This window comes from Glycine max, chromosome 19, assembly GCF_000004515.6.
Source record: "Glycine max cultivar Williams 82 chromosome 19, Glycine_max_v4.0, whole genome shotgun sequence".
NCBI lineage: Eukaryota > Viridiplantae > Streptophyta > Magnoliopsida > Fabales > Fabaceae > Glycine > Glycine max.
The window spans coordinates 39447758-39472586 of record NC_038255.2 but is presented as its reverse complement, the minus strand read 5'-3'; the positions used below and the strand labels follow the sequence as shown (position 1 = coordinate 39472586).

Below are 24829 nucleotides of genomic sequence, written 5' to 3'. Positions count from 1 at the left end.
TATTTTTAATATATTTTTATTATAAAAAATAACTTGTATTGAACCGTTATCAGTATCTCAAATAATCATAAATGTAGGAATTGAATGTGTTTGTTGCAAAAAAAAAAACCCCAAATCCCAAATCCTTTTGTTTTATCTTGGTAATTTTCAATTTGTACTTTTATGTTTGTCATAAATATATATACTTGTACCTTTGGTTGTTGAAACATAATAATGTTCATTTTATTATTTTATTCTTTCAGTTAAAATGTAAAATATATACTAATGATATTTGTCACAATTCTTTTCTTGCTTGTAAACGGTGTATGTTTATTTTATTTTATTTAGTAAATATCCAGCTCATGAACACAAATGGAATCTTTGTTAAACTAGGCATTTGGTTTCCAAAATGGTAATATCCATACCGACAAAATGCTTGAATTTAGACATATATTTTGTTTTATTTATGCTAGTTTTTAGATTTGAAAAATGACCTAATATGTTTAATAGATCACATATTGATAGATCTCAATTAATTTGATAATACAAGAAATGTTAAACTTAGCTATCAAATGTAACAAGGTTGTTCAAGAGTAGGAGGATTTTAATTAATTTCCAACTTCAATTTTGTAAAATTAATTACTTATTTTTTTTTTCAAGAATGTTGTGATTGGATGTGTAATTCACATTGATTTAATCAAGAAAAAATAAAAACTTATGTCTATCGACTAGAATTATTACATCTTTGTTTCCTTGTTGTATCATTATTAATTATTATCCAAGCATCATTATTCATATTCATTTCTTTTAATTATTTTAATTTTATTATTAGTAGGTTTAACTAAATAATTTATATAGATAAATTTTTAAAAAAATTGTATAGATAATATTTTAAAATAATCTATTATAACTTTTAAAAAATATATAGATGATCAAACCTTAAAAAAAAACACCATTGATTTTTAGAAATCGTCATAAAATTCTTAATTTTTAACTTTTTGATAATAAAAAAAATACGATGATGTAATAGAATTTGAGATTCTAGAATAATATAAAAATTGTTGTAAAAAATATTGAATTTTGATGACGACAGATTAAAAACGATTAAAAATGGTTGGAAAAAAACCACAAAGAATCATCTTTAAAAATATTTATTTTTAGTAATGTTTCATTTTCATGATAACCATACATAAAAATAATAATTAAAAACACATTCAAAAAAGAAGAAAGTTAACATTATTAAGGTATAGTTAATTAATCAACATTCAGGTTCAGTCGCATAAAGTAATTATATACTATATAAACAAGCAATAATATACCTCGCAAATTAATGGTCAAAAATCAACAATTAAGTACAATTATTATCCATCAATCTGTTTATATAGATGGAGTCATGGAGAGAAAACTAACTTTTTTCAATTTGAGTTTGACCTTACCGAGGAGAAGGAGCGTAATATAATATAATAACTAATTACACTGCATCCATCCGTGGTATCACCAGTGATTAAGATGAGGGGATTCATAGAATACACTTGCTGGGAGCAGGGCAGAGATGTTCTCAATCATCTGGGGCGTGAAAACGTCATCGTCGTCCAGCAGCTGGAAATTATTACTCTCCATTGAGGAAGGCTGATGTTGTCCGTTCTGGTTGCAGCAGCCGATGAGAAGACTGATCTCATCGGTTGCTGTCATAGGAGGGACAACACAATTCACACGGTGAATATTATCCTCTTCCTCCTCCTCTTCGATATTCTCGACGGAGGAGGAGGAATCGGGGTGATGGCCGTGGAAGCGAGAGGGATCTGGTGGGGACTCGGCGTCCTGGCCGGTGAGCTCTTGCACCAAAGCCCTAAACTCGGAGGCGCTGGTCTTGATCTTCATGGGGTTGGATATGTAGACTACCTTCACTGGGTGGGGTGAGTTCTTCTTCTTGGGCTTGGTTTTCTTTGTTGGGGTTGTTTGTTGCACGCGGGTGATGGTGGTGGTACGAATGGTATCCATAGGATAAGAAGAACTAATGAACTAAAAGTGTCGTACTATGGCTTTGTTAGAGAAGAGGATAATGAGTGTTCATAGGATAAGAGAAATGAAATGAATAAAGGGGTTTTGGTTTTGGTGGAATAATAAAGGGAGGGGAAAATGATAACATGGGTTGGGTTGGGTTGGGGCAAATACGAAGAGAAGGTGAGAGCAATGGGTTTGGCGTGGGCACAACTTCCAGCCGACACTGGCGCGTGCTTTTTTCGTTTTTTGTTCTTGTTTTTTTCTCTTGCACTAAAGATTACCCGTGCAACTTGAGATCTATTTAATGTGATTTATCCACATAATATATAGATTTTAAAATTTAATATCACTAACTGTAACGTTAGGAAAGTATGAAACTAAAATGTAAGAACAGTTTATAGTCTATATTTTTTAAAAAAATATATATATACTATACGTTATGTAAAATTTTATGGATTTAAGTTTCAAAAAATATGATTATTAATATATAATTGTTAAAAAAGTAGAAGATAAAAATATAATTTCCAAGCATTAGTTTGATGCCAAATCTCGTGTTCTAAATTTAGTTTCAACTAATAAAAAAACTTTGTATTTTTTTACAACTAAAAGTAATTTTTATTAATACTATTTAAACAACACTCATTATTTTAGAATTACTTTCAAATAAATATGTATAGATATATTTAATCTATTCAAATTCATTTTTAATTAAAATGGTTTTTATAAAATGAAGTTTGTAAATTCTAATTGAAACATTGATTAATTTAAGTCAAAGTGATATATATTAAATACTCTTATTATTTTATTTAAGAATTTAATTGAAATATATTAATAATGTAAATATTTTTTTATACTCAATCCAATATGAATAAACATATAATTGAAAATTATTAGTAACTTTGTAATAATTACTTAAAAATCATATTTAAGTTCATTTCTAATTGATTAATAATATAAAACATTTAGATTAATAATGTATTGAAATTAATAAACTCTTTTTAAATAATTAATTCATATCGTTGGAATATTGCGAAATAAGGCAAACCCAAAAAGTTTTCATAACAATAATCTCAAAAGTGGATATTTAAATTAAAACTTATGAATCTCTATAATAACTATTCAATATATATGTTATATTTATAATTTTTAATTAAAGGGAGAGCGATGCCCACATAAAATTTCTCCTAAACACCAACGTTTTTATTGGCTAGTTTGAATCTAAGTTTGGTGAGCATTGAATGCAAAATCTATCCATAAGTCTACAAAATGTAATGTAAAACACTTCTGAGGTGGTTAACACGCGCGGGGTGCGAGTGAAATGATTGAGAACGAATAATCATGACACCACGTGGCGCGCAAGGAAGGGAGGGGATAGATGTGATGACGTCATGAGTGAAATCCAAGATGGCGTCATTTCGCTCAAGTTGGCTACGAAGCTGAGCTGAGCCGAGCCGTGTTGGCTCGGCTTCGGCCACTGGTCCCACTTCCCAAGTTGGCTCGGGTACAATCAAGTGCTGCTCACCTTTGTTTAATAGTGTACCCTCTTTTACGTCTCCTACTATTTCTAACTACAAAATATGTTCTCTCACATTGGAGGTGATGCATGAAAATGAAAGGGATAGAACAGTGAAAAAAGTCAAGAGCAAAGATTAGGGATTTGGAAAGTATAATAAATGTAAACAAAAGTGAAAATAACTTATAAAATAAACAAATGTGAAAATATCAATTTTGTTATATAGCACGTTTGATTTGACGTTTCCGATGGATCATGTTAAAGAAAAAGAAAAAAAAAAAACAAAATTGCTTTTGTGTTAATTGAGAATTATGATGGACTTGAAAAATATCGATTCAAACATACTAATAATTAATTATATCTTTGCTTTTATTTTATTTTGAGGACAAAACACGGATGTAATTTTTTTTAAGCGTTTAAGTATTAACTTTTTATTAAAATCAAACGTTTATTTTGATAAATTGTATGATAAAAATTGACATTAAAGATTGGTGCTAATTATGGAAATAAATTTTCCACTTTTAATGGCAAAATAATCCTAAAAGTGTCGAAACATTAACGTAAGTTTTACCTCTTTTTTTTTCAATTTTTCCATTCTACTAAAAAAATAGTTAGCTAGAACTTATTTTGTTTATCTAGCTCGTTGTTTTAAAGGTTTGATTTATTTACAATTGATCACATAGAATAACTAACACGCGATTGTTGGAGAGTCTTAGTTTGACCGGTAATTTTGAGTTTGAGGCTTAAGTGTGTATTGTTGTTAAATATTGAAAAAGAGAATCTTGATGTGTGGCTCATTTTTTGTTTTGATACTTTATACCCTATTATTTTTATTTCTAATAAATACTTTTAATTTAATAATTTGAAAAATAAAATAAAAAATGATAAATTATCATTAAAAATAAAAAAACATATCTCCCTTTCTCTTTAAAACTGGATTTCCAAACATATTTTTGCATGTTTCAATTTAGGAATCACTTGGAAGTTGCATTCAAGTAAATTCTTTAAGGTTCAACTTCAAATTTAGATGGATATAGTATCATTTTTAATTAAAAAGATGTTATCTTATCAATTATTATATAATGCTCATGTTGTGAAATTTCGATAAATAATATTTTATAAGGATCATTTATATTTCTTAAATATTAGATTCAAATGATATGTAAGCAAGTCATTTAAAAAAGAAAAAAAAACTCATATATTGATTAGGGATGACAACGCAATGGGAGAGAGACAGACTTGTCATCTATCTCCATCTTTGTCCCCGAAAAGGACAGGGCGAATTCGGATTTGGGTTTATAAAAGATAGAGATGAAAAAATGAAACCCAACTCAATCACATTAGTTTTTATTGGATTCGGGGAACGCATCTCATTTTTTTTTAAATATTTGTTCATATAATTAAAATAAATCATAGATTAGGTTATTAATTATATTTTAATTCAACCAATACATATATAATTTAATAAACAATAAATAGCATAAACATATTTAAGAATTAAATTATATTTTTAGTTAAATATATAAATTTTTTATTTTTTTTATAATTAGTATTATAATTATAATATTATTTATTCAACTCTTAAATAATTATTCTACATTTTTAATAATTATAAAAGAATATAAAATAATTACATAATTATATATTTAACAATTACATTATATATATATATATATATATATATATATATATATATATATATATATATATATATATATATAACAACATTATTAATAATTATAAAAAATATAAGTAGTGGGAATCAATACAGAAAAGGACACGGAGTGACATACACGCCCCTGTTTCCCCAAGTCAAGAAAAACCCAACTCGATTCCAATTAAAACAATTTTTCCTGTCAAACTTGGGATGAGATAAGACGGGTACCAACATGGTTTGATTTTTATTGTCATGCCTAACATTGATTATTGTATTTAAACTCAAAATCTTCACACTTAACTCTAATTATTTTAGTCACCAAAAAAACTCTAATGATTTTTTATCTCACTTAACTTTAAGGGGGTGTTTGTTTCATGAAATCTTTTCACATTCCAAAAATAATATGAAAATATCATTTCTATGTATTTTTAAAGAAATATGCTTGATTACATTTTAATATTTTTGGGAGTAACGTTAGGTGGGATCTGGGTAGGATCTTATAGTATCTGTTCTCATACCCGCTTTGTAAAAAAATGTTTGTATCCGGTCTCATACCCATGTCGATAGCAATTTTAATTCTCATTCCATATACTCGTTGGATACCTATATACCCATATCCACACCTGTGACCCGTATAAAGTTAATAAATCAATATAAATATATTGATTAGAAAAATTACTACAAGTAAATTGAAAATTTACTCTTAAATAATCCAAATATAACATTAAAAAGATTCACACATGGATAATACTACTTTCGATCCTATATATAAGAAACAATTACTTAATTCATCAAAACCAATATAAGTGGTTAGATTAGTTAATTTCTCAAAGATTTTAATTTTATTCCTAGACTACCTATGACATTAAATAGTTTAAGAGGTGGTTATTTTTTAAAGATAATTTTTAGCCAACGAGTATATATTATTTTGTTGACAGCTCAATAAATGCACTCACTTTTATGGAGAAGTTATGAATGCATATCATTAATAAACCTCATAATTAATTAGGGATAAAAATGAAATTTAACAATAAAGTAGTGTTATGTTTCTTATAATTAGGACCAAGAAAATATTATCTTTTATTTTTTATATAGGTAAAAGTAAATTCATAAGTTTATACGTAAAATTAAATAATAGTTCAATATTCTTAAATAGAATGTGAAACAAATTCAATATAAGGTATGTTGAATTAGCCACTAGGGTTCACTATTTTATGTTAAGTCGTTAATGTTAGTTGTAAAATTAGGAAAATATAATTATTCATTTATAAAAGGTATGTATAATATAAATTATTTATTTAGGTAACATATTTTAATTATATTAATATTTAATATATGTGCAAGTGGGACAAGATGAATACTATAATACTCGCACTTGTAGTCTCATAATGTTCTTCACCAATAATTCGAGATTGGAGCATAGTTGAGGTTGAATCTAAAGTATCTAAATGTGTAAATGTCATAGCAGGGCACTCATTATTGCAAAAAAATTTGGATAAATACCCCGCACCCATCCCGAATCTCAATAAATGAGCAGCTGCTAAAAAAATGAATTCAACAGTGTCAAAACGATGACAGTTTCAAAAAAACGTCTTAAAAGTTAAGACGGTGATAATTTTATAAATAATTCTAAGACGACTCCTTGGAAGAACTATCTTACAAATTGATGTTTCTAAGACCTTTGAAAGTAGATTTTTTAAAATGTTTTTTTTAAGAAACTATCTTAGAAAGTAGATTTTCTAAGACGATTCTTTCAATGAATCGTCTTAGAAACATCAATATTTTTACTTTTTTTTAAGAAAACAAATTCTAAAACGGTTTCATGAAGAATCGATGTAGAAAGAAGAAATATGAGATAGTTTATAAACCGTCATAAAAAGTGTTTACTTTTCACAAAAGTGATTTAAAAAATGATTATAAATCATTGTACAAAAATCACAAAGAACTATCTTTGAAAATAATTTTTTTAATAGTGTAATTAATTATTTTCCATGTTTGTAGATATTTTTATTGGTACTCTTAGGATCTAGGTTGATTTTGTCACTGCTTATAACCTAAAATAGAAAATTTATTAAATTCAATAATTTTGTTTTTGTATTGAATGAGTCAATTATTGACTATTAATTTCTTGAAGGAAATGAAAATTAGCCTTGACCCACATTACTGGTCAGGACTCTTGCCCAATTTGTTTAAAGATTCCAATCCAACCATAGGATAAAGATAAAATTTCAACACTTTCAAAAGAGTTGATCTGTGAGAAAGAGGAAAGATTGCAAGCATAAGGTATTAACCCACATATACAGTATATCTATGTTTTCTATTACACGTGCATTGACTTTATTTGAATTAAAAAGTTGTAGAAAATTTATATGATGTTAACAGTCTTTAAAATTATTACACCGGTTTGATAAGAAAACGACACGTCTTCCTCAAGGAAAGGTTATCTAAATGTAGGATTTAATGGATAGTTCTTCCATCCTATTATAATTATCATATAATAAGAAGAAAAAAAGTTTTCCATTCTCATTTTATTTTTTTAATATAATATTAATTGTTATTATTTTACTTATATATAGTTATATATTAATTATTAATTATAAACTATAAAATTTTAAAATAATTTAATTATGACAGAAGGTTAATTTTATAAAATTAATATTCTCTTTCATCTATTTTTTTTATCAAATAATATAGGATCACTATTATTTTGGAACCGAAGGGATAAATTAAAAAAATGGAATATGAATTAATGGTCAGAATTTTTTATTTAAGAGTAAGAAAAACACTTATTTTAATTAACAAGATGTAGGATTTCTTTCTACAACATATACATGTATTTATACGCACGTATACTTTAAAGAAATTTCATCATATAATTTTTTTTATCCTATAATATCGTGCACATACTTGTTATTTTCTTTTAGACTAGGTAAACTTTACACAATCGAAATTCCGAAAGATAACGAAAAAACTAAGGCAGCCTTAGAGGCCTAGCAACAGCTCTCTGAACATTGTCAGAGACGAGAGCTTTTAAAGTAGGGGGATTCTTTGGTGGCCAAATAATCTAGTATTAGGATAATAAAAATAGACAGTAATGTGAAGAAAATATTCTGATTTCATCTAATTTATCCTCCTTTTTAACACATGTAAGTATTAACTATGTATGTTTATCCATTATATTTTTTAAAAGCTCCTCTTCATGTATATCAATGTTAACATGTTGTTTTGTACTAGGGCTTGGCCATGTATGGCCTACAAGACTTTTTTACGTTTCTGCTTAATACCTATTTTGAGTTAACGGAAGAAGAGGGAATTAATATGATGAAATTTCCCAACAATTCTAACAACTGGAGTACCCATTGTTCTATTTTTTACTAGGTTTCTCCCTCACTCTTTCAACAGAAAAACTCGTGATATTTTTCTTTTATTGAATTATTATTGTGCATATGAGAAAAGATAAGGATGCAATTGTCGTACGTGGCATACCAATCACGCTAACATATATTAATTCAAAAACACACTTTTGAATGCCAAACAAAAGTCAAGAGCATATGTTTTAATGATTGGAATTAAGTTTATTAATCCAACTAATAACTTGTCATGGAGAATCTACGGATACTAATTTCAAATATATTTGACTCATTGATTTAAAGGGTACTTTTAAAAAATTATTATTAAAAGAGATTGTTTTTGAACATAAACTTAAATATGTTTTTTTATCTCTCAAATTTGGATCATATTTGTTTTAACTAATTCCTCCAAATTTAAATGTTTTTTTAATTCCTCAATTTTGAAAAGTACTCTCTTTAATCTCTCTCCATAAAAATAAAAATATCAGTCCAAATTAATCTGAGCATATTTTATGACTTAGATTTATAATTTTTATTTCTTATAATTAGAAGATTTCTCACTTGATTGGGCCTCTCTATATGTAACATATTAAATGGAAAATTTTCTTATTATAAATAATGGGAATTACAATATAGAGTGTCTGTATTCACATTGAATTATCTAACTTAGCTAACATCTGAGAATGAGATCTATATACCAAAACATTCCACCAAAAAGAAATTTATATACCAAAATTGCTCATGAGAGAAGAAAACTAATGAATTTGTGCCTTTTTCCCACCCTATTAGTATTCTTACAAGTAAAATATGATGGCGGATGAAAAAAAAGTAAAATATGACAATTGTTTTTATTATCTTTTAAAAGGACACAATTAATAAGAAATTTTTGTGTCTCTTAGAGTTCGTTTGGTTTAAAAAGAGGTAAAATATTTAAACTAAAATAGAGTATAGAGATATAGAATCTATATCAATTTTCAAAACTTTCATCACAAATTCACCCAAATATAATTAAACTAAACATTACATTAGAGACAAATCATAACAGGATATAAAAAAATTAATTATTAATTTAGTCTTTATAATTATATAAATTATACCTTTAAGTTCATATACTTAAAAATCATTCATTTTACATCTTATACATACTATTTTTTTAATCCTTTCAGACTTTGTGAGCTGATCCACATTTATAACCAGGGGTGCATCTTTTAAAAAAAAATTACATATAAATATGTTGATATATTGGGTAGATTTTGTCTCTTTTAATTTTGTATATTTACGTCCTCCTGTTCCTAATTTTTTACCCCTTTCATAATATTAATTTTTTAGAATATAGAAATCAAAAAGGATTAAAATGGTATTTATAGAGATTAAAAGAAATTGAAAAATATGTAGACTGAAATGAATGCTTTGTAAGTATAATAACAAATATAAATTTGTGAACTAGTTAAATAAGTAATTAAACCTATAAAAGTGACAAATATTTTTTTATTACAAAAAATGACAAATCATAACCCAATAAAACACCTACACATTGCACAAGTAGTACATATATATAGGCTTAGCAGCCAAGCCGAGTAAGTCTAGCTAGCCCTAGGAGAGTACAGATAAAGATATAGGCACTCACAGTCACAAGCAAGAGAATAGAGCACAGAGAGAAGGAAAGAGAAAGATGATAGCAACTTTTGGGGGAAAAGATCTCTGATTCAGGCCAAGAGTCTGTGACTAAGATGCCCTTATGTCCAGGTAACTACAACTAAATTGCTACTCACAAATCATATATAGTATATATGTGTTAATTTTATTATTCGATTATTATAGTTAAGTATGCCCTTTTGTGTGGACTTAGATTCTTCACAGTATAACGGCCTCGCCCCTTCAGTAACATATTAGTCTTTCATAATTAAACATATAAATATATATTTTTATATTTTTATTTTTAATAATCATTAAATTTAAATTCAATGGTTAAAATCATTACTGTAAGAGCATTATGGCTGTAGACAATCTACACACCCTTTGTGTATGTATAAGTATAATCCTTTGCTAAAACAATTATAATCTTTCATATTCGAATATAGTTAAATTTCTATTTACTTTTTTATATTTATGCAATAAAATAAAATGTATGTTTTAAATCTGACCCCAATGAGAAAAATTAGAAAAATTATTTTATTGATCACTTTTTTATATAAAAATAATTATAAGACAAATTTAAAGGTTTGCAGCCATTAAATTTTGGTTGTAATTCTTTTTTCCAAAAAATCGTATTTTTTGTAAAAGTTCTCTTGGAAAGACAAAAGTAATTATATATTTAAAATAACGTGATACCATTTTTTAGGACTCATAGGCATCCTCTTCAATAAACAATTATACTCAAATACCAAGTAAAATTATTATAGGCAACAAATTTCTCTCTTTAAATATTTAACATAATCATATATTCAAACTCAAATATGAAATCATTAATTAAGTTAAAATAATTTTATATTAGTTTATTCATACACTCAATACTAAATTAAACTTAGTTACCACATTTTCGAAATATATGCATAGAGAGCTACAACATTAGGTTGAGCAGAAACATCAATCTCTTACAACAACAAATGTAGGAGAATGAAAAATAATTACCAATTCTTTTAAACTAAATTCATTTTAAAAATAAATAAATATTTGATTTAATATAAAATTATTATAACTTTAATATATTTATTTTCGAGAGTGGCATGGTACTCACTACTCAGTCACTTGATAAAAGAATTTGTAGAATATGCTCTTACTTTCTTTGGCCAACCTAATAACAACTAGGACTTAGATGCTGGTATGCACTATTAATTAAATCACAAATCACTGTACATTTCATGAACCCTACTTCCACTTGGCAGCAAGCAGACACCAAATGCCAAGTTGCCTCTCCATCAATTTGCATATATTGTTGCTATGCAAGTTGCATCCAACAAGCTAAGACACTGAAACGATTTGACACGTTCTGCTTTCAAGGTACGTGAATAAATACATGTGGGGCGGATGGATATATACTTAATTTGGCCATTTTATTTACTCCTGTCGTTTCAAATAAATGTCATTTTAGGGTTACTATATGAAGATTAAAAAAGTCACTACAATACAAAATTAAATTAATTGTTGTATATTTTTAAAATGTTGAACGTCGATTTAGATTTTAGATAGAGAAGGTTGAAGTTATAAAAAGGGTAATAAATTTTTTTAAAGTTGTAAAATGTCAAATAATTTAAAATGAAAATTTTAATTATGATTCAATTTGTTATATAAAATTATGAATGTTTAATATTGATCGCATACTTTTTCTATGACATTTTAAAAATATTTGTACTTTTATTAAATTTTCAGATAAATTACGTTCATTTCCATTCAAATTAGTAAGTTTAAGAGATCTGTGTTTTAAGAGACTTGAAGCACACTTCTAACCCCAACATCACTCGTGGTGTTTTTCTCTCCTCCGTTGAGAGTGGTGCTTAAGAGGGTGAGTGACATTGGTGAAAGAGGAGGAAGATGGGTTTGTGTTTAGCGTGGAAGAAGCAATTAAAACAGTGAAAGATGGAGTTCTGCTCAATGCATTATATATATTTTGAAAGGGAAGCTGATGAGGATGGAGTGATCAGGGTGGAGATCCGCCGCTATGAAGTTGAATACTTATACATTATTATTTTATTCTATAATGGACAATTTATATTTCATTAGTAAGTATTTGGGTAAGATGAATTCTTATAAATTTTTAATATTATCCATCAGAAGAAAATGTATTGAGTTAAAAATAATATTTTTCTCTAAATATTTCAACAATTTGTTTATGAAGGACTTATAACAATATTATATGTCATAAACATATTAAAATTGCTTATAATACATCTGGACTCTACTTTAAAAAATATCTATATTTAATTAAACAAGTCATTGATGATGTAATTTAAAACAATTTTTTAAAATAAAAATATATTTAGTAAATTAATTTTAATACATTTATATTATATATAATATAAATTTAACGTTATTAAACATCAAGTCAAAATATTATTTTATAACAATCTATTAACTAAATGATTTTATAAATATTATTTAACAAAATATTTATTTATATATTATTCAATAAAATATTTATTTATAAAATTATTTTATACAATTTATAAGTAAAAATAATTTTATAGGATTGAAAAATAAAAAGAATTATTTTTACTATAATATATTTACTATAATACATTTATGTCAAAAATTAACATTATTATACAACTATTTAATCAACAAAATTTTCATACTTGTAATTATTATACATAGAGTCAAAATATTATATTGTAATAAATATATTAAATAATTAAATTGAAATTAATTTTTAGTATAAAACGTTTAAAATCATAAAATAAATATTATTCAAAAAATAATTATAAAATTATTTTATATGATTTCTAAGTATGATTTTATAGGATTAATATTAAACAAAAAATTATTGATATTAAGTGTATAATTGTGTAAAATACCTAGAAAAATGATTTTGTCCCCATAATAGACTTATTTGACTAGAAGAATATTGTTTTCCGTGAACCATAAATGTGGACTTTGCCCAAAAAAAAATAATTAATCGTTTTGTATATGAAATTATTAAACATAAAGTTAAAATATTATTTTATAATAAATATACTAACCTGTTAGGTTTAAATTAATGCTTAGTACAAAATTTCAACTTCATAATATAAATATTATTTAACAAAATATTTCTTGATGAAATTATTCTATATAATATCTAAGTAAAAATAATTTTATAGGATTTAAAAGAAAAAAAAAAGTCTTAGATTAAATACAAAGTTGTGTGAAATACTAAAAAAATAATATTTATCATTCATAATGATTCTGCATGATTTTAACAGTATTGTCTCCTTTGAATAATATTTGCAGTCTCTTCCATTAAAAAACTAAAACTAATTTAATTTATGATATTATTCATGAATTAATTAATAAAATTAGTAATGAAAATATATTTAATAAATTAGTTATAATATGTTTATGTAAAAAGTTTAACACTATTATATGGATATTAGTCAACCAAAAATTTCACATATGAAGATATTAAACATACAGTCAAAATACATATCCTATCAAATGTTATTCTTTAGATAGATAGACTCCAAAAATCTTATTCCAATAAACAAAAAAAAGTAGTGTTGGACAGGAGAAACATCTATGGCCTATGAGACTTGATACATATCCTATTCAAATGTTAGAATCGACTTTTAGCCGACTATATTTGGGAGTTGATTTAGTTCATTTCAATCTTAATCTTAATATTGAGTGACTCACAAATATTTAGTCTTTATGTCCAATAGGGTTACTTGCCATATTTTAAGAAAAAATATTCATATCATCCTATGTTTAGTCTTTAATGTAAGGAATCTGTTAAAACATGACTTCAAACAATCTTCTTTATCAAGTTAGTTTTTGTAGGTTGAATCAGTCCCGGTCTATTTCCAATGAAGTGCTTGCTTAGGGAAGTTATAAACTTATAATCCTCAAATAAGTGGAAAAGTTAAATTAAATAAAAGTAATCCTCAAATAATGAAAAACTCTCGTCATCAGGAATTGGATGCAATGAAATGACCAAATTAAAGTGATTCCTTATCCTCATGGCAATACGTTAACCTCTTCCGGAGGCTGTCTAGGTGATATATTTTTCTTTTTCCATTTTTGCTCCACAAAAAAAAAAAAAAAAAAGTATCACTGTACCAACGGCAAAACAAAGTCGGCATTTCAACTATGGTCCTTACTCAACGTTTTATTTTAATAAATAAAAAAACTATTTATAGTCCTTAATTTAGGCTCCAGTGTGATAGCAGCCATTTAAGAAAGTGACTCATTAAGCTCTCGATAGATATTTCACGAGGTTAGAAAACGAAATATGCCAAGGAAACAGAAAAAGACTATGCGCGTCTAAATTTTCATCTGATCAGATCAGAGTAGGTTTAAAAATTAATGAGTAGTTGTAAAAGACAGGGTTGATTGTCTTTGTCAACTCTCTATTCTCAATTTAGAGTGAACGTGCTCAAAGATGTGCGCCATGATTTCATTTTCAAGCTTTTAAGTATTCCCATTATATTAAATATTGAGAGAAAAATTAAAAGCCATCAATGCTACGGTGGTCCAGTTTTTTTCGTGATTTTGGTGGAGGTATATATGAATTTTGATTAAATTATTTATTTAAATAAATTATGTTGCGATGACCTTATGTCTTTATTATTGCAAAAAGACAAATATGTCATGTAAGAGTGCTTTACCTTTGTGCCCTTTTCGGATGTGTGGGTGGAGGCTGTAGTTGTTGAAAAAAATTGCATATAAGAGAAGTAGAATTAAAGATGTTTTGCCCTCGTTGAAGGTTTGTTTGGCGCGATAAAACTTTTGGTTGTCACACAAGTTGTTTGTCATTGCATTATTCAAAAAATGTTATTTTAGCACCTCGTTTTTGAAAGGTTGTTGTGTCATCCACGTCACCAATACATCAGAGGTATGTTTTGTGTCAATTTTTTTGTTCAGCGATGTGTTATTTGTTGTAAGTTGTTTTCGAAACTAAATAGGCTTCTTGTATATTATCTACACAGGTTATCCATTGTGTTGTAATCCAATATAATGTTCCTTGTTTTTGTTCTCATATTTTTTGTTACATGCTATTCATTTTTTTGTTTATTGTAATAATAGGGAATATTTTGTTTGTTATATTATGTACTTTTATACCTTTGTATTTTGTCGGTAGTTTACAACTGTTTGAGTGTGATTTGTGTTGGGGTTGATATAAATAGTGGGAATTTTGGGTTTAGGAATGAAACATATTGATGAAGAGGTAGATGCAAATGATAGGAATGGATTAAATGAAGGGGTTTCATCTATAAGTATTAAATTTGAAATGTCTATGAATTAATATGGTTTAGTGATGATGTCTTGGTTAGTAACATATTTTCTTGGGAGGTCAGTCCCTTTAGTTTTGTACTTGTTCTTGCTTGGTTGTTGTTGTTTTTTACTATTCTATCGCAATCATTATTCTGTGTATGACTATGGTCATTTTTCTCTAGAGCTTGTTTCTAGTTATGCATATAATCACGAGCAAGATGTATGGAGATCTGAGGGAGGTCAGTCCTTTTAGTTTTGTGCTTATTCTTGTTTGATTGGTGTTGTTTTTTATTATGCTACCGTGGTCATTATTCTGTGTATAATTGTGGTCATTTTCCTTTGTGGCCTGCTTCTAGTTACGCATATAATCACGAGCAAGATGTATGGATCGAAGGTGGTTGGAACGTATCATTCCAGACCTTGCCATCCTGTCTGTCAAAGGCATTTGCAAATTAGACTTTTCATCCGTTGTAAACATTTGCAAATTATTATTAAAATATTTGTTTATTAACTAAAGGAATTTTTGACATTTTTAAAATTATTGTTTTAAATATTTGTATTTTCATTTTGATACATTTTATTATTATTAAAGTAATTTTGTGTAAATTAAATTAATTTTACACTATTTTTTTATTGGACAAGATAACTAACTTTAAATAAAACTAAATATCACCTACACTCAAAGCTTGCCAATGGTGATATTGTCTTTTGGTAACATTCGTTGGTGGTAGGTGTTTGATATTCTAAAAAGTGTGGCATGTAATTAATCTGGTATATATGCTATATTTTTTCAGTCAGTTGGTATATATGTTGTTTAATCCACAGAATTTGCTTATGTTAGCAAATGTAGAATTAAATCTTTATCATTGGTGTTAGGTATGAAAAATACTGAGGAAGAGCAAGATTCGGATTTTTTAAATTTTTTTGACTAGTTTTAGTCATTTCAGAAAATTTGATTTGGTGACATTATTTGTTATAGTGATATAAAAAATGTATTAAGTAATTAGAATGGTAGAAAAAAAATGCTAACGATTAATAATTAAGTAACATTATATAGCTTAAAAATTAATATAGTAATGATTAATGATTAAACAAATTTATATGAGAATGATTATGTATTTACATGTTTAACTGAATTATGTATTTTATTGAATAATGTATTTATTAGATTTATATGACATTTTAATGAAAATGTGTAGTAATTTTTTTTTTGTAAATAGTTATATTTGTGTTAATAACAAATGAATTTATTGTATAATTTTTTGTCATTGAATTGAATTTGTTAAATGTTTTATTAAAATGGACGAAGACCAATGGATGTATGATAGTATGATGTCTGAAGAAGTTGACATGAATGTTGAAAATGAGGAAGATGCTGACGTTAAAGTAGAACATGTTGATTGCTCTGATGTCTTTAATACCTCTTAGGTATTTGTGTTATTTGTTATTGTTGTTACAATAATTATATTACATAAATGTTTACTGATGTCACACCTTATTTGAATTGTGTTATAGTTGTTTGTTAGTCGTGATGAAGTTTTACAATGGGCTCGATCGTTGACTCATGACATTAGATTTATTGTCATTATAATGAGGTCAGACACCAATACTGGTGTTCGAGGAAGAGTCTCATTTCTGTTGATAACTTGCAAAAGGTGTGGTGAGTATAGGCCTAAAAAAACATAATTTGGTAAGAACATGCACTAACAGTAGAAAATGTGGATGTCCATTTAAGTTGTATGCAAAGCCAGTTTCAGGAGGAGAATGATAGATGGTGAAGTTAATTTGTGGGGTTCACAATCACAAAATGACAGTCATTTGTTGGGCATCCATATGTGGGTCGACTGACAATGGATGAGAATATTGTTGTTGTTGATATAATGAAGTTCATGGTGAAGCCAAGAAATATTTTGTTGACGTTGAAGGAATACAATGACAACAATTATACAATAATCAAACAAATTTACAATGCGAGACATGCTTACCGTTCTTCCATAAGAAGGAGTAACACCAAAATGCAACAACGGAATATGTTGCTTGATCGAGATCAATATATTCACTGGCATAGGTTGAAGGATGATAATGTTGTACATGACTTGTTCTAGAGTCATCCTGATGCAGTAAAGTTAAACAATTCTTGTAATTTGGTTTTTTTATCGACAATACCTACAAAACAAATAGGTACAAACTGTCGTTGCTTGATATTGTTGGTGTTACACCAACAAGAATGACATTCTTTGCTGTTTTTGCTTACTTGGAAAAAGAACATCTTAATAATGTTGTTTGGTCTCTACAGTGGTTTCAGGGTCTTTTCATGAGAGTTGATGCATTCCCCGGGGTTATTATCACCAACAGGGATTTCTCTTTGATGAATGCAGTGAAAACTGTATTCCTGGATGCTACGAACATGTTGTGTCGATTCCACATTGACAAGAATGTGATGACAAAGTGCAAAACCCTAGTTGCTTAAATGAATGCATGGGATTATATGATGGAGGCTTGAGGGAGTTTGTTTGACTGTCCATGTGAGAGTTCTTTTGATAAGTACCTTAAAAACTTTGAAATGACTTACTCTCTATGACCTATGTTTGTGGACTATGTGTGTCAAACATGGGTGATTCCGCACAAAGAAAGATTTGTGAAAGCATGAACCAACAAAGTGATGCATCTAAGAAACACAACCACTAACAGGTATCAATATTATTTTTTGTTTGTGTTCATTTGTTTAAGTATTGACTTAAATGAAAATGATGCGGTTGTTTACATGTTGTTATATATTTCATCTGTAGGGTTCTTTGGTCACTAAAGAGACTCCTACAAAACTCTATTGGTGACATATGCAGTGTTTGAGAAGCAATGAATAATATGATGACACTTCAACACACCCAGATTAAAGCATCTTTTGAGACAAGCACGCACGTGGTTAGACATGTGTTTAAAGTAACCTTGTACAAAAAATTACTTGGCATGGTATCAAGGTACGCATTAAATGAAATTGGTGCTGAGTATGAGCGTGTAGCTTATGCAGGCAAAAACCCTTCATGTTGTGAATGTGTGATGAGGAGTACTCACGATCTTCCATATGCATGTGAATTTAAATAACAAATTTTAAATATAGTCTTAGTTTTGGAAATCTTATCTAATCTAATCTTAGTCTTAATTTGGGAAATTTAATCTAATCTTACTCTTAATATGGAAAATCTAATCTAATGTAATCTTATATTACCATACATAATTAAATAAACAAAACTAGCCAAATTATATAAAAAGAAAGACTAACATATAAATCAGAAAAATTATCAACAAGACTAACCAAATAAATTCATACATTATAAAATTTCAATACATGATTAAATTTCACAAATGATTACAATAAACTAAAAATAACTAAGCTAATTTTTTTTAACAAAATCACTAAAAGTAAAAAAAATAACTACAATTTTTTTTACCAAACATAACACTATTTAGAAAAAACTTCAAAAAAAATAAATAAAATACCATACGGATCTAATTAAATTTCAATAAGATACAACAAATTTTTTTACCATACATAACAACATTTAATTTTTTTTTAAAAAAAAACTCACAAGAATTTTAAAAAAATTACAACAAAAAATAATTTTAAACATAATTTCCAGTTATTTATTTTTAATTTAAAAAAATTGTAAAAAAAAAATACCATACAAATTCACAATCTGTATCCATATGGAATTTTTTTAAAAAAAATTAGTTTTTCATTTTGAATTAATAATTTTTTTTAAAAAAATACCATACAGATGGCCACAACACAAAATAAACTTTAAAAAAACATTAACAAAAATTTACCAACAATAATTATTTTTTAATAACTAATTTTTTTTACCAAAAATAAAAAGAAAAAAGTTAAAATAATTTTATAAAATAAATAAAACCCATGCGGATTGGTAATCCATATGACCCATACGATCACCAATCCGTATGGGTTTTTTCCGGCAACATGCCATTTTTTTTGGCAAAGCTTAAAAAAAAACCAACACCAACAACAACAAACGCCAAAAACCAATTACATACAACAATACAATCATCCAATAACATCATAATAGCAAATAATCATTCAACACTTCAACAAAAACAACTTGAGAGAAAAGGGATCACTTACCTCGAAGATGATTACCCAACGAAAGAGAAGAATAACTGTTATGAAGACCAACAACCACCAATAGCAACAACTACCACCACAGAGGAAGACGAATGATAAGCAGAAGAGGAACAACCACGAAAATGAACGGTGATAGAAAGAAGAAGCGTCGTAGGAAGAGGAAGACGAAGGATCGTAGGAACAAGAAGAGGAAGAAGAAGATCGTAGGAAGAGGAAGAAGAATGATGCGCGTGCCGTATAGACAAAACTGTAACTTTATTTATATTTTAGGGAGAATGACATTTTTACCATTTCATCCTAGGTACTGGGTGCATCAAGTAACACTCATTACTCTAGACAACACTAACTACATGAACTAGCCCACACTACTTCAAAACCTGGCAACCAACTAAACGAGCAATTGGTACCATCATTGTTGGCGAAAAAACCAACACCACAGTCAAATTCTGCCTTCGATTGATAGCGTCCAAGTGGAGGTCCATTACAGACCACAACAAAGACTTCAGATTGTTCCTTGTCAAAAGAATGCCTCCAAAATCGGCATCCATGACAGATGAACATCGTCAAGCTTTATCTTCCATTCACATGTGCGCTATGGGATTTTATCATTCTAGGTTTAAATTTTTTTGCTATTTTCTTGCATCCTATAATTAGTGTCGTCGCGACGACGAAAAGGTCCATTGGAGACCCTAAGAGGGCTCATTTCTTCTCATTAACAGATAATTTAATGTGGCATTTCATCAAATCTTCGCCTTCGACCATCACCATAACCAAACCAAATCACTAGAAATAATATCGCAAACGCATGTGCCGGCTTCAGTGACAACCGTTAATCGTTAACTTCAACTCCACATATCAAAATAAATTTAAATTAAACGCTTATCTTGCATAAAGGGCAAATGTGTCAAACGCAAATACTTAAATATTTTCTAATTAAAAATAACAAAGGGGCAAACTAGTAAACAAATAGCTACACATTAAAATATAATAAACTACTGCAGTTAAGAAAAAATTTTAAAAACGTTTTTATTGAAAAAGGGTTATTTAAAAAATATTATTGATAAATAAAACATATAATATAGAAAAGATAAATACTAAAATAAAAAAAATATATAAGGGCTAAAACAAATAAAAATAACTTAATCCATTATTTTATGTTAATATAAAAATTTCATTTGAATTTAACCATACACTATAAAAATATAAAAAATAAAATTACATTATCATCTAATTATTTATTTTACAAAACAAATTGATTACACTTTATTAATTTTACGTGTAATACAAATCATATGTTAAACGTGTTTTTTAATTTTCAATGCACTTATATACCGCAACCTTCTCCTTTTCAACTTATTAACGGATCAGTTTCCATCAATGATCGTTTTCTGGAATTTTCTTTTGTATCCAGCATATTTTTGTCATATACCCAATAGTGGGAGGAGGGAAAAATAAAAAAATATAACCATCTTCATAGGCCCACACAAACACAAATATAGATAGTCCCAAAATCTCAGCATAGAATTATCTTTTGTTGGGATTCACAGATGAACCACAACGAATGGTCCCTAACAAGTAACAAACATGGCTTGCGACCCTTACTGATCATCCACCGTCTTCAACCAATGGTGTCATTAATCCCAACTCAAAAAACTATCATCGTCTAAAGCAAAACTTAATAAACCAAACCAGATACTTAGAGCATCTCCAGTGGGGGTGCTTTCATGATTTCTTAGACTAAAACGATTTTTTGTGAGTTCTTCTGCATTGAAGTATAATAATCTGGTAAAGTGGATTTCTTGGTTGCTAAGGATAGTTTCTTATATAAAAAACTATAATATTTGAATTTCTTATTATTTATTATGATTTCTTGCATTGGAGTAAAATCCTACCTGAGTTTCTTATGAATGATATGCGGAGACCATAAAAAATGATATGAAAATCAAAAAAAATAATTAAAAAGCTTAAATAAATTTCTTGTATTAGAGATACTCTTACATACTTAATCAACAAACACAGAAAAACAATATACAAACCTCAAAATGCCACTTCAAATAATGAATCACGAAACACATCACGACAGACGGTACCCGACCACCATCAGCAAAAGCATTCTTTTCTCTCCAAAAAAATGGTTTCCTCCCTACGAAGGCTCCGGCGGCATAGGGCGAACCATTACACCACAAACCATAATTCAATTAAAAAAAAAACATTATTTGCTAACGATAGGGCATCTTTGTCAAAAGCTCACAAATTACACTAAAAATAGTATAATAATGTAGGGACAAACATGTCAAATACCTAACCACGATTATAAAACATTAAACTGTTCAATAAGGTTTAGAAGATGCTATCTACACGTTTAATATTAAATTCATATATCTAACGGTCATTGTTCATTTTTTTTATCACCAAGCACACAGAAAATTCCTTGACGACCGTAGCCCACGCCGATAAATTGTTTATAAGTATATATTTTAATTTAAAATATAGATTGTTTAATTTATGACGGTGAAACTTTTCTTATTTAGTATCTACTACTGTAATGATGTTTAATTTAATATACACACACCTCACTGATGCATTATGCTCATTTTCTGATTAATTATTGACGAAATTGCAATTAATAACTTCTGTTGAGCCACTTGCACATATGAAATTAATATCAGGTGGCGCAAGAGGCTTCGGTGATGTTGTATGGTCTGTGGAATCCCACAAGAAACACCGTCACGTGACATTTACCTACGATAGTTTTGAAAATGAACAAGGTCCCTACTTTAACTACTTGTTTGTAATTTGCCCATGTAATTCGTGTGTCATTACTACATCTCAGGCCTTATGATTCGATGTATATGATAATATTATTATTGAAACTTATAATTTTAAAAATTAATGACAAATTATAAGACAAAACTTGTATACAGCTACTTATTTTTCAATGATATTTGGGGTTTCACTTTAATAATCCGCATAATTTTTTATAAAATATTTTATTATGCAAATTATTGGAGTGAAACTTTAATTTTAATTAAAAAATTGTATGAACAACACCTATAAAATTGTATCTAAGTTTTGTTTTAAATGATATGATAAAATATGTTTTTAATTCCTATATTATTAATGAATTTTATTTTTACTTCTCAAACCTTCATATTATGTCATTAGGTCTTTGAAATGTATAAGTGTTTTTAGTCTTTCATCATAACTTGGAATTAAAAAAGAGCAAAAATCAAAGATAAGCCCAAAGACTAAAAACATGTTTTTTTATAAATTACAATATGAAAGTTTTGTCTATATGCTTTTGGTTTTGGTGAAACTTGTATGTAAAGATTAAAAACATATTTTATTATAAATTATATCATACATTGGCTTAAATTAATCAATATACTATTTTACAAAACAATATTTTTTCATTGGCATAACCTTTTTTTATTATCCTCTTCTGTGCTCTAACTCTAAAAATTTGCTAGGCTTTCCTGGAAAACTTTTCTTATTTAGTATCTACTACTGTAATGATGTTCAATTGACAAATTAAAATTACTTATTTCAAAAAAATAAAAAGATTAAATGTCTTAATTTAAAAATAAGAAGATTAAAATTATAATTTAACCTTAAAAAAATACATATTAGATTTTAGACCGTGCTATTTCTGAAAATGATATCATGTGTATATGGTAAGCTTCTTAGACAATTGGCATTCTTAACCCTAGATAGTTTGTAGGCGATTTTTGTATTTATTTATTTGTCTGCATCTGAAGATATGAAATTATTGAATGAACGGACAGTGTCTGGTTGAAATGATACTCAATCAGTTTTAAATATTATAACTGCAACATACAACTTCTCTAGTTTAACTCTTTTACTCTCACGTTGCTACTGTGCATTTCTTCTTTATATACACAACCATTAACTTAGGGTACTTGGCATAACCTTAATTTGAATATTTTTTTGGTTGCAGTGAAAGGAAGCTGAAAAAGAGTGATCTAGAACGAGGTGGGATCCAAATTTTTACAATCTACTTTAATTTGAATCTTTCATCTTAATTCACTTTCATTTCAACCCACTTTAATTACCTGCATTAGATTGATAACTGAAAGCATGCATGCCATGACATTTGAGTATGCTTCCCTCTCAAGTTGCTTAATTTCATCATCATATATTTACATCGTCCATGCAATCTGAATTGTGGAACAGAAGCTGTAGCTGAAAGAATTTACTTCTTTGTTGTTTGTTTTTCTTGAAATGAAATCTTGTTCTTGTTTCTTCTTGTTAATTCTTTGATGGCTTCTAATACCTATGCAAACCCCGTCCCAGAGAAAGAAAAGAAAACAGAATTCTCACACTGTGTGCTGCTTAGACTTGTGAATTGTGATTGCTATTTTCCAGTTAAGAATAGAAAGTTTGTATGTAGGAATAACATTTTCAGTGCCATTCACCATAGTCAAACTTCCCCTGCTTATATTTGGTACACGTTGCAAATTATAACTTGATAATTAAATAATTCATCACAAAATGATAAATAGTAGTAATAAGAGGAAGTCCTTCCAAGTTCCAATATTATTGGACATAGAATCATGGAGTAATATTTTTAGTTAATCACTTTCTGGTTTCTAGACGAGGATCTCCCTAAATAGACATCTTAACCAAAGTAGTAATATTCAGTTTAAGGTAGATTTTGTCAAAAGTGAGCTTTGATTTTTCATGTGGACTTTGATTATGGGTTGGGGCAATTGCAATATTATGTGGACTTTGATCTATATGGGTTATTTTGTTTCCTGCATCCCATAGAAATATTAAAATACCCAAATTCTTCTGAATTTTTTTTTTAAGAGACCAAATTTTTCTAAATGAGTGCTGCAAATTAATAACAACAATAATGTTTTATTTTTGTGTAACTAAGAGGTATGTTTGATTTTTATTTGACATCCAACTAATTTCCTTTCCCCAAGTTAGTTTATTTTGAATAAAATGATACTTTTGAACAAAAATAATGTTGGTTGCACATCTTCAAGGTTGCAAGTGTTTGCGGAGCATAGAAAGGTATGATAAAATATTTTCTCAACCTTAAATAATTTAAAGGGAAAATCGTATCAAAACAGTGCCATTTTAATCCCTGCATATAGATGGAATAAATATTTTTTTATATAAAATAATTCAGTTATATAAATTAATAAAAAAATAACATTTAATTTTATTTAAATTTAAAAATAATGGATTTGTTATAATTTAAAATAAAATTTAATTTATTTTAAGTTAAAAAATTAAACCTTCTTTTCTTTAAA

The 24829-nt window shown here is 27.6% G+C and overlaps 1 protein-coding gene across 1 annotated transcript; it reads right to left on the bottom strand.

The window, feature by feature from the left end:
* Positions 1 to 1279: 1279 nt before the first annotated feature.
* On the bottom strand, positions 1280 to 2250 carry LOC100808231 (uncharacterized). The gene has a single exon (XM_003554078.5). It carries the CDS (start codon positions 1978 to 1980, stop codon positions 1474 to 1476), a length of 507 nt encoding a protein of 168 aa, XP_003554126.1. The 5' UTR covers positions 1981 to 2250; the 3' UTR covers positions 1280 to 1473.
* Positions 2251 to 24829: the final 22579 nt, after the last annotated feature.

What these genes read in the sequence shown, in the direction of transcription:
- LOC100808231 (XM_003554078.5), bottom strand. Translation starts at nt 1,980, where the DNA reads ATGGATACCATTCGTACCACCACCATCACCCGCGTGCAACAAACAACC.